Raw genomic sequence first — 17,821 nt, forward strand, 5'->3', positions numbered from 1 at the left:
GCCTAGTATGAGCAGTACTGCTCTAGGCAACCTCTTCATTCTGTTATCACAATCACACTGCTGCTCAGTGACACCTTTGGAGTGAAGGTTAAGGAGGGGATTGCGAAAAGTTAACAAATTTCCTATTTCTTTATTTATAAAAACAAACCAAAAAAACCCTTTTTTCCTTCTCTATGTCAAAGTTACTGTTAGTATAGCTAAACAGGATTTAGGATTACTGAGTAATTGAGTGTTTCAACTCAAATTATACAAATTATAATTTATCAAGAGTATTTTTACTTCTTAAATTCATTTTTAAGACAACATCATTCTCTCAATAATGATCCTAGAAAGAATAAATATATAAGCATAATTATTTAATTATTCAACATAAGCTTAATTATGTAATTATACAAAAATACACAAACCTAATTTGTGGGGTTGGGAGGTAGGATATTTCATGAAACTTACCTACAGATTCAGTGGTGAGGGAAATAAACAAGGCTTGCACTATCCAAGTTTGCAACGTCAACATCTTGCATAGATATTTCTGTAAAAGACACATGTAATATTATTTTAAATATTTTTACTCTTACTACACATAATAAATTCAGACACAATTTCCAAAGCTCTTTTGTTTCCACTGTATAGCTGTTTTCTAAAAGGTGGTAAAATTCTTATAAGAACGCAGAAAACAAGTTTAAGTCTTCAGAATATTTTTATTTATTCCCACTAAAGTTATGGCTACATAAAATATTACTGGGAAACATAATTTATACTTTTAAGGTTAATTAAAAGAGCAATTCTGTTTCTGTATTATGAAGTCTTGCACTATTAGTAAATACTCTGAGACTGAGAGCTTCACAGAGACAAAATTCTACATGGCAAAACCCAGCATTAGCAACTTCAAAAGATAATCGACAAAATGGGGGAAAGAGTTTGTAATTCATAGCCTGACCAAAAATATCTCCTGACATATGAAGAATGCCTACAAATCACTAAAAAAATTCCAACACCTCATCTTGCCTGTTTAGAAGAAAACAGGCAAGATGAGTTGAACAGGCAGTTTACAGAGAGGGAAATACAAGTAACTCAAACATATGAAATGATACTTTCAACCTCACTCATAGTGAGATGCAAATTAAAACAACCCAGATAGGAATGCAAGGTGATACAGACACTTTGGAAAACAATTTGGCAGTTCTTTACTAAGTTAAAAGCACATGATAAGCCTCAGCATTGACACCGACAATTATATCAAGTTCAAAAACAGGCTAACTTAATCTATGGGGATAGGTCAGAATAGTGGTTCTCTTTTGGAGGGAAGGTGGTGGGAGGACAGAAGGGAGCATTCTGGGATACTGAACATGAGCTGTACACTTATGATTTGTGAACTTTATTGTATATAAGTTGTAGTTAGTAAAAGTAATAAAACAAACAAAACTATTGCAATATCATTCTCACCTTGAATACAGGCAAAAACATAAAAATTAAAAAGTTATCAGCAGTGTTATGAGAATATGACATAAAGGCATTCTCATACACTGCCAGTTATAGTGTAAACTGGCATAACCTTCCCATCAAGTTGTACACCTAAAACTATGAATTTTATTGTTTGTAAATAAGACCTCAATTAAAAATAAAAACCCTACCCAGACAAGGTGTATGGCCAATTTTGAGCTATCAGTCAAAATTAAAGTACGTGTACATTTGAATCTAATGATTCTACTTCTAGTATGTTATCCTATGAATATGAGCAAAACAACACATGTACAAGGTTATTCACTACAGCATTCTTTTTAATAGTAAAAGGCTAAAGCAACCTAAATGTTCACGAATAGGGGACTAGGTAAATTATGGCATATCCAAACATAGTATACATGTAGTCATTAAAAAAATGTACAGATATAGAATCATATCTAAAATACATTGCTAAGGTACAGAACAGTATATTTGTTATTTATGGGCAAAAACACAACAAAAAAGGCAAAACATATACTCATTTCCTTATATGTGCATAAAACATCTCTAGAAGGATAAAAATTCAAATACTGGCTGCCACTGGCTGTTTGAGACACTAGAGTGGGAGGGAGACTCTACAGTGTGCTCTTTGTACCTTTTCCAATGTTGTACCCTGTGGCTTCAGTATTTAGAAAATAGAAAATAAATATAATTTAAATAAAAAATACTTAATGTGTATGTCTCCAAGATAAAACTACTAACTTCTTGATGAGGGCTTCATAGTACTACGCTTGAAACATAGTATCACTTTACTACTAACTTCTTGATGAGGGCTTCATAGTACTACACTTGAAACATAGTATCATTTTACAAAATATAAATACTTTTATACTCCCTAACCAGGTAACAGTCACTCTATAACAAAATAATTTGATAATGAATTGTTTAGACTGTCTCAGGTAGAGCTATAAAAGAACTAAGTTGCAGGATCCATTTTCCTCCACCTGTTTTATTCCTTACTTCCCAACTTTAAATAGTCCCAGAGTAGAAAAATCTACCACATCATTCAACTGTTCATCAAAACAACAGAACAGAAAAATATCTGAGCATGTTGGTAGAGTGGTATGTGGTCATGTCATCCTGACCACCTACCCTACCAAGTACCTTGTTCACACTGTAGAGAGGTTTCTTCATAGTTCTGAAAACTGGCAGTCTTTCTATTTATGTACTATAGTCTTATAATAAAACTCTGAAACAAGAAGTCCCATGAAAGTATTTACGATTACTTCAAAGCAATTTGATTTATGTGAGCAGTGCCATGAAACACAAGTAAAAGGAAAACAGGCAAAGGTAGGTTTCGCATTTTAACAGTTAGAAAGTAATGTTTCCTAATTTTTAAAGGATTGTCATTGAAATGTGATAAAGGAACATCTATTAAGGAACTTGATGTCATAGTCCAAACCTAAGAGATGGAGACACAGTAGTACTGATACTATCTAAAATATTATATGCAATATAGTCCACTTCATTTGGAGGCTTATCTTGTTTTAAAATTGATTGAATTGATAGTACTCTGCTTATTTTTCCCCTTCCATTCTGTTGACAACAGATAATCAATTTAAAATTCTATTATTAGCACTATCCTTTCTCCTCATCTCTTGCAGAATATTCTATGCATATATTATAAGCACATATTGTATATACTGATTTTCCTCAAAATTTGCATGTTATTTTGGAAGGTTCTATGAAGCCAAAACATGACCACTAACCACAGATACAGGAAAGGATTTTTCCAAGAACTGAGCGGTTGTTCTACAGCAGCAATTCCTCAACTATGGTGGTTTCAATATGGTAATGTGTTGAAAGGAGGCATAAGATGCATCATAGGGGCTCCCTGGTGGCGCAGTGGTTAGGAATCCGCCTGCCAATGCAGGGGACACGGGTTCGTGCCCCGGTCCGGGAAGATCCCACATGCCGCGGAGCGGCTAGGCCTGTGAGCCACAACTACTGAGCCTGCGCGTCTGGAGCCTGTGCTCCGCAACGGGAGAGGCCGCAACAATGAGAGGCCCGCGCACCGCGATGAAGAGTGGCCCCCGCTCGCCGCAACTGGAGAAAACCCTTGCACAGAAACGAAGACCCAACACAGCCAAAAATAACTAACTAAATAAATAAATAAATTTATAAAAAAAAAAAAAAAAGATGCATCATAAATCACTACTATTAATGTTAAAGTAACAAAGTTTATGGATGATTTAGTTAAAAAATTAGAACAAATCCAAAGCTATCCTTATAGCTGTTTGTTCTTACTTTAATTTCCATGGATTTTTTAAGTGGGAGAAAAAGTAGTGGAGTTTAATTGATAAATATTTAATAGTTTAACCCTTTATAAATTATTTTTATTCCTATGGATTGTGATTTTTGAGTTTTTTTCCCTTTTAATTTGATAAAAAATTAGGATAGAATGAAAAAGAATGAATAATAAATTTAGATTTACATGTAAGGAAGACTGTCAGTATAAACTTTATTACTACAGAAACAGTACTACCATAACTGTAGAACAGTAGATGAATTACGACTGCCAAATAGAAGGCAAAGTAATATTTGTTGAATAAATAAGTTGAGCAGGGATCAGGATGGGGAAATTTCAATATGGTACCTTTTACATCATGTCATACACAGTAGTGTGATTATGGATAAATTCGCAAAAAGTCAGTCATGCCTACATTAACTGATTATCAAATTAATTATTTAAAAAGTTATCCAACTCCGTGCTATTCCATTAGTACTAATTATGAATTCATAATAACTAATACTTGTATACTATTTCACATTACACAAACTGCTTTCATGTAAATTATTTCACTTGATTCTCCTAATATCTTAGAGAAGCAGGTGGATAGGGCAGGGATCATTATTTTATTATTTTTTTTAAGTTTTTATTTTTTTTTACAGTAGTTTTAAGTTTACAACAAAACTGAAAGGAAGGTAAGGAGATTTCCCACAGACCCTCTGTCCCCACACACGTATAGCCTCCTGCATTATTAACATCACTACTCACCAGAATGGTACATTTCACCAAGGATGAACCTACATTGACACACTATAGTCACCTAAAATCTCTAACTTACTTTAGGGTTCACTCTTGGAATTGTACATTCTTGGGTTTGGAAAGGCAGGGATTAATTATTGGAACTTTACAAAAGAAAAAACAAAAATTCAGACAGGGTAAGGTACTTACCCAAATCACAAAATTCGTAAGTGAAAGAGCAGGGATCTGAAACTAAGTCTTCTGCTTCTAAATGTCATGCTCTTTTCGTTGGGTCTCACTGTAGAGAGAGGAGAGTCTTGTTTAGAAAGATGGTTTTGACAATATTTTTTATATGTGTACTTAAATTCCTGCCACCTACTGGTCTTTCAGGTTTTGAGAAAGCATTCTCATTTTAGACATCTTCTGAGTTTCAGTATAAAGCACTCCCATAAACACTTGTATAAGAGTATTCAAGTATCCTAGGGTAGTTTTGCTACGTGCTTGGAAACATTATTGGCTCCCCCATGCTTAACCTAAACCTCCTTGATATCCATGTATGTCATAGACATGTGAAAGGAACATTTTGTTGAATCTGACAAAAGCAGTTAAAGCAAATCTTACACAAAATCATACCTTTTGTCTTCCACTAGCAGTAAGTTAAGGCTACTGACTCCTCAACTGCCAAATTATTATATGCACACAGACATAAAAATTCATTTTAAAATCTGCTCAGTATTAGGTTAAATTCTAGCATAAGGAGCGGTCGTTCCTCTTTGAAATGTAACAAGATAACTTCAAACTCAGATAAGGAGTTGAATCCCCCACTATTGTTTCACACACGTTAAACCTTTGATATAATTTAATAACATATAAGAAATTTAATCTATAACAATGATATTTTTAAATGCAAAGAAAATACATAATTATTTTAAAACTTTCAAATGAATAGGAATTGATAATATGTCACGTGAAAATCCCCTGTAATCCCATCAAGATAACTGTGAACAATTTGGTGTATAATCTTACAAAAGTTTCTATGTGTATAACTTTATATTGTATAAATATATACTTTATCAGTCTACAAAAATGGGATCACAATAATGTTCTGTAACTTTTTTTTCCCTTAACACTACGTATTGGACATCTTTCTAAGTCAGTACATAAAGATTAATTCCTTGTAGCCTTTGCTCAAATTCACCTTCTCATACAAGTCTTTTCTGACTAGCCTATATTGCATATCCTCCCTTTCCTGTTTTTTCTCACTAGCACTTAACCTTCTAAAATAGGCTGGCAAACATTTCTTGTAAAGGGCAAGATAATAAATATTTTAGGCTTTGTGGGCCTTCAGGTCTCTGTGACCACTAACTAGTAAACTCTGTTTTTGGAGTGCAAAAACAGTCAGGGACAGTATGTAAACAAACTGGCATGGCTGAGTTCCAATAAAACTTTATTTATAAAAAGAGAATGCATGCTGGATTTGGTCTGCAGACCACAGTTTGCCAACCCCTGTTCTAAAATACTATTTAATTAACTTATTTTGCTTATAGTCTGTTATGGGTTGAGTTGTGTCCCCCCAAAAGATATGTTGAAGTTCTAACCCCCAGTACCTCAAAATGTGACCCTGTTTGGAAATAAAGCTGTTACAGATGTAATTAGATGTTAAGATGTCATACTGGGGGGCTTCCCTGGTGGCACAGTGGTTAAGAATCTGCCTGCCAATGCAGGGGACACGGGTTTGAGCCCTGGTCTGGGAAGATCCCACATGCCGTGGAGCAACTAAGGCTGTGCGCCACAACTGCTGAGCCTGTGTGCCACAACTACTGAGCCCACGAGCCACAACTACTGAAGCCTGCACATAGAGCCCGTGCTCCACAAGAGAAGCCACCCCAGTGAGAAGCCTGTGCACGGCAACGAAGAGTACCCCTGCTCACAACAACTAGAGAAAGCCCGCGCACAGCAACAAAGACCCAATGCAGCCAAAAATAAATAAATAAATAAATTTATTTAAAAAAAAAAAAAAGATGTCATACTGGAGTAGGGTGGGGCCCTACTACAATATGACTGGTGTCTGCTATGAGACAGAAATACACAGGAAGAATGCCATGTGACTACAGAGGCAGAGATTAGAGTGATGCAGCTGTAAGCCAAGGTATGTCAAGGACTATCAGCTACTATCAGAAGTTATGAAGAGGCAAAGGATTCTATCCAGAGTCTCAGAAGGACTTTTGGTCTCCAGAACCTTAAAAGAATAAATTTGTTTTAAGTTTGTGGTATTCTGTTATAGCAGCCCTAGGAAACTAGTTCCAGGACACAGTTAACTTACTTGAAAACAATCTGATCCTTTCAGGTCTTGCTTTTAAAGATAAGTCGGGTGGGATTGGAGCAGTGCTTATTCTGGGACTAATTATTCCCTACTACTGACACAAGACCCTTCTGTGTACTCTATCCAATGTCTCATGAATCAAGATGGTTTCCAATCTGGCTGGTGAGGACAGGCACAATTCCTAACCCTGTGGAATCATTAAGCACTGTTACCTCTAATCCTTTCATGAGCTTCTTTCTCAGTAGTTTCTTTTTTGTAGTTGTTTTTTTGTTTGCTTTGTCTTGGCTGCGCCTAATGGCATGTGGGATCTTAGTTCCCTGAACGGGGATCGAACCCACACCTGATGCAGTGGAAGTGTGGAGTCTCTAGACTGCCAGGGAAGTCCCGGCAGTTTCTTTATATGCATGCACTCAGCTAAACAGCTTAAGGGGACTCTGAAGTTTTCAAGAATTCTCTTGTTTCAAGAGTTTCAAGATTCTCCAGTATTCTGTTCTATGATCTCCAGCCATCTTCTTCAATTCAAAGAGTATCCACTGAGCTTAGCCTAGATTTCCCCAACCTATGACATGGTTTGGAAACTCTCTCAAGGTAGTACGCTAGTTCAATCATAGGATCTACCTCATTTGTTTCCCATCTCACAAGATCATTGCCTTTCATCATCCAGTGTCCAGTGTCTTATCACTGTTCTATGTATATTTTCTGTTTTATGGTTGTTTCAGACATGAGGGTAAACCTTATCCTTGTTCCCTGTTTTGGCCAGAAGTTGCAGAGTCATTTGGATACCAAATCAAACAAGGATTACACAAGAAAACTATTGTCAAACTATTATGAATTGGTGTGAAAAAACCTAAATAAAGCATTTGCAAATTTGTTCTAGCAATGTATTTAAAAGAAAAAAAACCCCATAAATACCAACAAGTATTTTGCCTAAAAATACAAGTATGTTTCAACATGAGAAAAGATACCAATGTTATCCACTATATTTTCTAATAGATTAAAGACAAAAATAACACAGTCATTCCACTAGATGCTTGAAAAGCATCTGATAATATTCAACAACTGTTCAGCTATAATTTTAAAATAACAACAAAGTATTAGAAAACTAGACTGAAAGAGACCATCCTTATATTCATGAAGTAGATAAGAGGATGGACTCTGTAATCAGACTGCCTATATTCAAATCCCAGCTCCTCTATTTTTTGTAAAACATCTTAGGCAAGTTATTTAATATCCCTAATTTTCATTTTCCTAATCTGTAAAATAAGGATAACCCCACCACCTTCTTTCGTAGGACTTTTGTCAAGATTAAATAAGTCAGGGGAGGGGGAAGGGTAAGCTGGGACGAAGTGAGAGAGTGGCATGGACATATATACATTACCAAATGTAAAACAGATAGCTAGTGGGAAGCAGCCGCATAGCACAGGGAGATCAGCTCGGTGCTTTGTGACCACCTAGAGGGGTGGGATAGGGAGGGTGGGAGGGAGACACAAGAGGGAGGAGATATGGGGATATATGTACATGTATAGCTGATTCACTTTGTTATAAAGCAGAAACTAACACACCATTGTAAAGCAATTATACTCCAACAAAGATGTTAAAAAAAAAAAAGATTAAATAAGTCAGTATACACCGAGTGCAGTGTAGTATACATCTGCCGCATACTACATACTCAATAAATGCTAACAGCTGTTGTCAGTGCAGCTCTTGGTGTTGCTGCCACAGTACTTTATCAGAAACCTATAGTAAACATCATATTTAAAGATAAAAATTAGAGGCATTCCTATTAAGTTCAGGATTCAAACAAGATGCTTGATGTCATCACTTATTCAACACTGTTCTAGAAGGCTTAAACAAAAATATAATAAACAAAAAACAAGATATAAAAATGGAAAAAGAAAAAACTTGTAGATGATATGAAAACAAAGAGAATCAAATAACAAACTATTAGAACCACTGAGAGTTTAACATAACAGCTGAACAAATGATCACCAAAAAACCCCTCTCTCAGCAATAACCAGTTAGAAAATGTAATAGAAAAAAATCCTACTGACAACAGCATCAAAAACTAAACTATATCTAGGAAAAACAATTAAATCAGAACAATGCAAATAGTTTATGGAGAAAACTATAAAACTTTACTAAAAAGTTCATTAGTAAGACTTAAATATCATGGAACAAATATATATATATATAGAGAGAGAGAGAGAGAAGGAGAGGGAGGGGGAGAGAGAGATATCAGTTCTTCACAAATTAATATATCAATGAAATACAATTTTAATCCAAATTGCAAAGTGGTTTACTTTACAAACCAATTTAAAATTTCACATAAAATATTAGAAAATGGCCAAAAGCCAATTTTCAAAGAGAATAAACAGAATACTTGATATACCATCTATTAAGATACACTATCAAGTTATAGTAATTAAAACATGGCATTGGCATAGGAATAGAAAATTAAATCAAGTACAAAACAAAAGGTCCAGAAACAGACCCAAGTATATATAAGAATTTAATATCTTATGGAAAAAAAAGCTACTGGTATCACTGGGGAAATAAAGGACTATTTAATGAACAGTATTGCGACAACTGGCTCCACAAGCAAAAAAATAAAGAGCCCTACTTCATCACAGATACATACACTCCAGACTGATTAAGGACATAAATGCAAAAGTGAAATTGCAGGACTACTAGAAGAAAATACAGAGTATGCTTATGACCTTAGAGTTAGAGAAGGTCTTTTACAAATTATCTTTGACTGTTTGAGATCTATGAAAAGGTTTAAAGAGTACTTTGATGGCGATCCATGTTCTCACCATAGCTTAAGAAATAAAACATTACAAATATAGTTTAAGCCAAATAAACAGTTGTTGCCCTTAAGAAGTTCAGTTTAGAGAGGTGGAATATGCACAGGGTGCTACAGGAGCATAGAGAATACCCAATTCAGACAGGGTCCAGGACAGCCCATCATGAAATAAGAGTAAAGGTTTTCTGGACAGAGACAGTAGCATACACATGAACTATACACCATCTTTGACTCTATAACTGTAGATTACCAATGGCAAAATCCCAGAGCATGTCAGTCTACAAACCAGAGCTGTGCTATCTGAAACATTTTGTGTTAGGGGGAGTGCGTAGGGGAACACATACAACAGAACATCCAAACAAAAACAGATTGTGCAGAAGACCAGTATGAAATGCATTATTCAGAAGTAATGATAAAACTAATCTACCTTAGAGCAAAGGATGAAACTGATTAATTTGGATCAAGAGCAAATGAAAATTTGGAGGCTGAATATTCAAATTTTAACAGGGCAACAGATTTATTGTGCTGAAAGGAATGAAGCTCTTGCTATGGATATGTGTACATTCAGCTTTAAAACAATAATCTATACTATAGCCACATTTCAAGAGATGTAGCTTTCTTACTCATGTCAATTGGCTAACACTTCTCATTAAATCTCACTAAGATATACTAGACAGAATAAAAAAGAGATTGTAGCCATTGTGACAGTATCACAAGCATTTCTGAAGCATTTCACATTGTTGACCACCTCTGCTTTCTGAATTTCTCATATCTCTTGGTTTCTATGTAACCATATCATGTGGTTATATTCTTTCCTTTATTTACTTTACTGTCTCCTTCACTGAATTCTCTGCTAGGTTTTATCTGCTGGCTATGAATGTACCCGAAAGTATTTGGCATCTACTATTCGTTTAAAATACCAACTTCTTCAAAAATGTATGACTTCAACTACTACCTTCACACAAAATAATTTCAAATATTCTGATTGAGATGTTTTTTCCAATTTCAGTTATGTATCATCATCTTGGATATTCTGCCTCTGACTCAAGTAAGTTTAACAGGTCTAAAAACAACATACACATATATACATACTCATGCCCACATAAATACATAAATGCATGCACTTAAAAAAAAAAAAAAATCACAGTACTTTTTTTCCCCCTCATCTAAAAACACTCACCCTTCTTGAATTTCCTACGACGATGGGGTCCATCATTGTCTCTTGCCTATCCATTACATTCTAGCTTTTCTCAGTTACAAATCTTATTCAGTCTTCCTTCATGATCCTTCCCACTTGTTTTTTCTTTTCTACCCTCCACCATGACCAACCTAATTTAGGCACTGCTCACCTCAATACTTATAACTGCCTTCCTGCTTCTAGTCTCTTTCTTCCCTCCAAATCATTCTGAACATTATTACTGATGGATGAAATCTCTCTAAGCATACTTTAAATTTGTCACTCTTTTCCTCAAAAGCTTTTCAAAGGGTGAATAATAATGCCAAATATTTCAGCTATTTAAGAACCTAAAAATTTGGTTTCAGTGTGCCTGCCCAATCTATCTTCTTCAATATTTAAATCTATTCTAAAAAAACCAAAACCCTCTACTCAGATTTTGCCCTCAAGCTCTAGAGAAAACAGTGAGCAATCTGGTTTCTACTCTGCTCATGCTGAAATTATTTTTGTAGTTTCCCAAATGCAAAGCAAATATTTAAGCTCTTCATTTTACTTGACTTCACCATGCCATACACAGTTTGGTCTTACCTTTTATCATGCCCTACCAGCTACCCCTACAGACTTTAAGCTCAAGTCACAGCGAACTACTAGACTTTCTCTAACACATTTTACTATTTCAGAGTTTGGGCTTCTACAAATGCTATTCCTTGGCTCTAGAATGTCTTTCTCCAAACTGTTCTGCACTGTTTATATCTCAGATGAAACATCATCTCTTCTGTGGAATTCCCCCCCACTCCCACAAACATCTTTGCTCCCAATGCACTTGTATACAGTTCCCTAACAGGATTCATAACACTGTATTGTAATTTTTGTTTATATGTCTTGATATCCTGAGAATCTAACATACTCTGAAGCACACAGCGGACAATTAAGAGTGGGTTTTAAAAGACTTTCCGGAATGGCCATATTATTCTAGTTAACTGTCACTCAAGTATACTATATGAAGAGGTAGTATATTTACCATCCTTAGGAGCTCAGATCCTGAAGCCAGGCTGTCTAGGTATAAATTCTGGATCTACCACTTAATAGCCGTGTGGCACTGGGAGAGTTAATTAAGCTCTCTATGCCTGGGTTTCCTTCTTTATAAAAGGAGAATAGTAAGATCTACTTCATAAGGTTATGAAGATTAAATGAATTAATATAAGCAGAGTGTTCAAAACAGTGGCTGACAGAAAATAAGAATTACACATATATTGACTATTATAATTACTATACCTTGATTATTTCTGACCCTTCCCACAGATACCTCTATTGGAATGGGCTCCTTTCATTTTTCCCTTTATCCAAATCTTACCCAGGTTTCAAGGCTGACCTCTGTTAAATCCTTTGATCCTTTCAACTCTTAAATGGTTACTCCCTAATTTAAATACCTATAGCATCTTCTGTATCACTCTGCATATAATTAAAACTGCCTTGCATACTTGTCATTTTTCACAAAATGTCTACCCAATTTCTGTAAACTCTTTGAAGGTCCTAAGGACGACTCATGCATCTTTGTCCGTTCCTACAGCAAGTACTAAGTGCTTAGTATTTGTTATGTAAAACAATAAAGCTCAGTAGAAACTTCAACTCTGATCAAAATGTCTTTGCAAAGAAATGGAGAAGACTGTGAGAACATTCCATGCTTCTCTAAGAGCCAAGCTGCAAATGTATTAGCGCCAGGGAATTCTGACTCCCATTAAAATAAGCTGCTCTGAAATAGCTTCTGGAAGAAAAAAACCCTCCCTACAGAAGAGTTTTGGGGAGTTCTTAAGTTCCCAAACCAAATTGTAGCAGTGGATCCTCTATGAGAAATGTGTTAACATGACACAGTGACTGATTGAGAGTACAGGATTTGCAATTACATAGATCTAGGTGTCACAGGGACCCTGAGCTTCAGTTTCCTTCTCTATAAAGTGGGTATTGTAACACCTACTTCACAGGTATATGATAATCGACATCCACCCTAACGTTTAACTGAAATGCAAATTCCCTTGGAAAAATTTTAAATAAACTGAAAACACGGCAATTCGTAAATAACTGAACACATTTTTCATTACCTAAGAAAATGTATTAAATTAGCTGTGTGTTTATAATATTCTAAATTACCTATAAGAAAATTAAACAAGTGTTGTCAATAATATGGAATTGGGATGAAAGAAAAATTGTACTACAAAATTTATCCTCCTTTTCTGACACTTTCTCCATCCTGCAATTTTTTTCTTCCACTTGTGATTAAAAACAAGTGTTCAAAATCGTCCCCAAAGAGAAATATTTGGAAAGCACAATTTAACTTAATAGCAAGTTGGTTCTAACATTGTAGTATTCCAGCTTACAGTTAAAAAATACTTCCAAATAGGAATTAACATGAATTTAAGAAATTATGATAATGGCGAATAGCTCATATGATGATCTGAGTAATTTCAAATTAAGAGTTGTTCCAACTTGAAGCTGGCAGTCACACAGTCTAAAGGGTTTGTTTACAGCACTGACTAAACCAAACACTCCAATCTTTTAGAATATTCATCCTGGCATTCTAACAAGTAATTATTTTAAAGCAGTATAATCGCTGAAATGCCCAATACTACACAAATTAAACCGAAATGGGTTTCCTTCTGAAGAAAAAAAGAAAAGAACAAAAGTGGCAGGTCTTATTTTTAAGCTGTGATATTTTTTTCAGTTTGAAAAAATACTGAAAAACAGAACCTTGCTACTTGGAATAATCTTTAAACTTGGGGGAGGGGGTGAGAGAATTTAAAAAGACAGAATTCGGCGCCTTTACGATACAGTGGTATGCGGGGTTCATTAGGGCCAGGCCATGTAAGCGATCAAAAGAAGAAAAGAGACATTAGCTTGGAAATTGTATAAGTATGGTGTAACTTTCAGCAACGTTGAAACGTTACCATTTAAGTATGAAAAGATGGCTTTGGGGAAAGAAAATTCACCTCCGAGTTGAAAATGAAGGGTCAAGTGCGGGACTACTGGAATTTAAGGGGAGATGGAAAGAGGACTGGGGAAAAAGTGGGGATTTGGTAACCAAAAAGGGGTATGGTCCAGAAGGGCGTGTGTGTGTGTGTGTATGTGTGTGGTGTTGGAAGTGAGGCTTGTACTTAAATCTAGGTGATAAAGTTGTGGAGATCAAATTCGGAGGTGTGGGAACAGGGAGAGGAAGGAATGTGGGGATTTCCAGGCTGGGATAACAAGAAGTTTGGGGCGCGCGCTGTCGGGGCGCCCCTCTCACGGAGAAGGGTGGCCCCCTCGAGTGCCAGGTCCCCTGGCCCGCCCCGACGCAGCCCTCCCCGTCCGGCTACACGGCCCTTCAACTCGACCACGGCCCCTCCTCACCTAAAGGCCGCGGTGACTCGCTCCTCCGCGTGTCCACAGTGCACGTCCCCCTCGGCGCCAGGCTGGGCCGGGCCCGTCGGCCGGCAGCCGCGACCCCCAGCTCAGCTGCGTCCGTGCGTTCCCCACGGGGCTCCGCGGGCCTGTAGGCTCCTCGCCCGGGCCTCGGGTCACTCCCGGTTCCTTCCCGCAGACTCGGCACGCGGCCCTCCTCCCGCGGCGGGGCGACGCGCCCCCTGACCCCGCCCCGCGGCGCCCTGTAACGCCCCGCCCCCGGACTTGGGATCTATAAGCTGATTGGCGCCCGCGAGACCCGACGCGCGCCGGCATTGGCTCAGCGGCTGCCCGAAGGCGACGGGGAGGCTCTCCGAGCGGCTGCGATTCCCGTAATGCGGTTCCCGGCGTCCCGGATTCGGGTCGCTGCGTCCGCGTCGCCGCTCCCAGACGAGATCGAAGGGTTTTCCCCACCTCCCCTCTGCGGGCGGAAGGAGCGGAATGTTCCATTTTTCCGTGGAATAACGGGGTCTGAACTGAAGTCCGGGTGCTGCCCGCGCCTGCCGTCCTCCCTTCTTGCCGCGGCCTCTTCGGCCCCCCCTTCGAGGCCTTCCCCAGGGTACTCAGAGCCGCTAGGGACAGCCGGGTGTCCTTGGGGACCGGGGAGGCGTGGGAGCTCCTGAGGGAAAGTGAAGGGCTCGGTGGCCATGACTCCACACGAGATTACCGCAGATTGTGGCGGCTTCGGTCCAAGTCTTATGTAAACGAACCTTGCCACGATATATATTTTTAAGTTAGTAAATGAGTTTGGGTGTGATTGATCAATGAACCCCAGAGTTGGTGACACGCCAAGAAACTAGTTTTTCTTGCGGTTTGTACCTCCCAATATGTGACAAAAATACCGAGTAAAAACCAATTTCGTTAAAACCCCTTCTTCCCCGCTCGTGGTCCGGAAAATGAACCTTCCGGCTCACTTTGATACAGTTTTTTTTTCCAAAGCAAGATGAGAAGCTTAAAAGATAAGCGTGTGTGTGCGTGCGTGTGTGTGTGTGTGTGTGTGTGTGTGTAAAGAAACACACCCAAGGCCAGGACCTTTTGTGGAAGAATGGCAGACTATAGGAGGGCAATAATGGTTTAATGGACCTGAACAAATTATACCCATAAGTTAACAGACAATTATAAGGTTCTTCATTATATTGGGGATTCAGATAGAGTAAAGCACAGACCAAATTACCATCTCTTAGTTGATCAGATAATTTTTAAATGACACGGAAAAGTGGGCCTGCCACGTGTCTAGTGCTAAGGGAGTCCCAGGCAAGCTTGGGGTTGGTGCTGCAGGAGAGACAAAGCTCCACTGTGTTCGACTCTTGCTGCTGCCTGTCATCGTGTTATCTAACCTGTAGAGAGTGACTGGATTGTATTGTAGCTCTGCCATTTATGGAGGTTTTTAAAACAAACTTATAAAATGTTAAATTGGGGAGGAGATAAATTAGGAGTTTGGGATTAACATATACACACTACTACCTGTATATACAATAGATAACCCACAAGGACCTACTGTATAGCACAGGGAACTATACTCAATATTTTGTAATAACCTATACAGGAAAATATCTGAAAAAGAATACATATAGCTGAATCACTTTGCTGTACACCTGAAACTAACACAACATTGTAAATCAACTATACTTTGAAAAATTAAAATAAAAAAAGTTGTTAAAAGTTTTATTTAGATCTATTGGACATTTATTTAGGGACAATGTATAGAGGTTAAATGTACCTTCTGTTTCCAAATTGCCTGAGTCTGAATCCTGGTGCTGCCACTTCCCATGTCTATGATCTTGGGCAGGTCTTCTCAGATTTCTCATAAACCAAATGAGAATAATGGTAGCAACCTAACAGGATTGCTACGAGGGTTAAATGAATTAAAATACATGAAGTGCTTGGCACATAGTAGGTGCTCAATAAATGTCAGCTGTTATCATTATTGAATGTGCTTTCTCGACCTTTTTGTATTGCAGTGTATATTGAAAATGATGATTCTTCTCTGGCATGGGGAGAAGATAGAGGGGAACAATATCTCACAGCACACTAGCCTGCCTTGTGCACTGGTCAGGAAAGCAAAGGAGTGAGTTAGTTCTTTTGTGGATATCTTTGCATTGGCTAACACTAACCCGTAAGAAACTCACATTTTGTGGAGAATGGTTAAAGTCTAGGTTAAAACAAAGAAACAAGGGCTTCCCTGGTGGTGCAGTGGTTAAGAATCTGCCTGCCAGTGCAGGGGACATGGGTTCGAGCCCTGGTCCGGGAAGATCCCACATGCTGCGGAACAACAAAGCCCGTGCGCCACAACTACTGAGCCTGTGCTCTAGAGCCTACAAGCCACAACTACTGAGCATATCTGCCACAACTACTGAAGCCTGCGCACCTAGAGCCTGTGCTCTGCAACAAGAGAAGCCACCCAATGAGAAGCCCGCACACCACAATGAAGAGTAGCCCCTGCTCCCTGCAAGTAGAGAAAGCCCGCGCACAGCAATGAAGACCCAACGCAGCCAAAAATAAATAAACAAACAAATAGATAAATAAATTTATTAAAAAACCAATGAATCAATATTGGAGAAAGATTTTTCAGGACAGCAAGATCCCATCTCTCCTTGGCTGGAATTAGATGACTCTGCAGATAACCTCTGTAGGGTACTGGTCCTGAAACAACCACTTTCAGGATAAGGATTTGTCATTAGCACGCCCTGTCAAAATGCAGAGATAAGTGGGGAAAAGTGACATATCAATTGAGAACTTTCCATTTGTGCTTTGGGACTTATTCGGGATTTTAGATGTGTCAGCAGCAGAGGGGGAACCTGTACAGTGAGAGGGCAACAAGAGGACACTGAGGTTACTCAAGAGAAAATGAACAAAGTTAGGGGAAAATGCTACAGAACAAAGGTGATAAATGTCGAAGACAAACCCTGCCTGCCTTGCTATTTGCATAAATCTGGCCCTGACCAGGATGGCCATTTACTTCCTTGCCTGTGCCCAGCTGTGTTTCTGAAACTCTGTGTCAGCCTTGAATTATCCTCCTGTCCTGCATCAACCTAATGATTTCAGCATCAATGATAATGATTCAGTTAGCACGCTGACCTCACAATTTCTCATCCTTCTCTTTTTCAGTCATCTTCAGCTTCACTCTGATATCAGGAGCCCACAGATGTAGCCACACCTTGAAGCCAGTCATCAGATGAAATTACTCCATCTGCAAAACTTTGGCTTGTGAGTTTCCCTCTCTACCCACAGCCACCTACCCTCTACCTCTCTTACTTACTCCCACTGAGTCTGTAGTTTGTCCTCAGTGTGACCTCCGATCTTTGTTCTCCTAGTTTATCAGTTTTTTCCCACCTTCTTTTATCTTCCTAAACTCCGAGAACCCTTTTATCAATCATTTTAGCTGCACTCTCACTAGTGTCTTTAATTCCCTTGACCTTCAGCTATGTTTACCTTGTCAATGTTATTTCCTAACTATTTCCCTTTTTCTTGAACTAGCAACTCTATCCCAACATTTATTCTTAGTGCAGAACCTTGTTTCATTATTCCCTGGAAAAACCAAGACCATCATTTGTGAGTATCCTCTTTTCCTCTAAGAGGAAGAACAACCTTATTCTTTTAAAAGATTTCCTCCTAAGT

At 38.2% G+C, this 17,821-nt stretch overlaps 1 protein-coding gene across 1 annotated transcript in view; it reads right to left on the bottom strand.

Annotated features, from left to right (window-relative positions):
• The window catches only part of IL6ST (interleukin 6 cytokine family signal transducer), a 49,709-nt gene extending 35,322 nt beyond the window's left edge, over positions 1-14,387 (bottom strand). The window contains exons 1-3 of the mRNA XM_068535351.1: positions 14,153-14,387; positions 4,679-4,766; positions 451-529 (exon numbers count right to left, since the gene is read on the bottom strand). Coding sequence (XP_068391452.1) covers positions 451-514 — 64 coding nt within the window. The 5' untranslated portion in view covers positions 515-529; positions 4,679-4,766; positions 14,153-14,387. The remainder of the gene's footprint in view (positions 1-450; positions 530-4,678; positions 4,767-14,152) is intronic.
• Between the last annotated feature and the right edge of the window lie 3,434 nt (positions 14,388-17,821).

The sequence above is a fragment of the Eschrichtius robustus genome, chromosome 2 (genome assembly GCF_028021215.1).
Source record: "Eschrichtius robustus isolate mEscRob2 chromosome 2, mEscRob2.pri, whole genome shotgun sequence".
Taxonomy (NCBI): Eukaryota; Metazoa; Chordata; class Mammalia; order Artiodactyla; family Eschrichtiidae; genus Eschrichtius; species Eschrichtius robustus.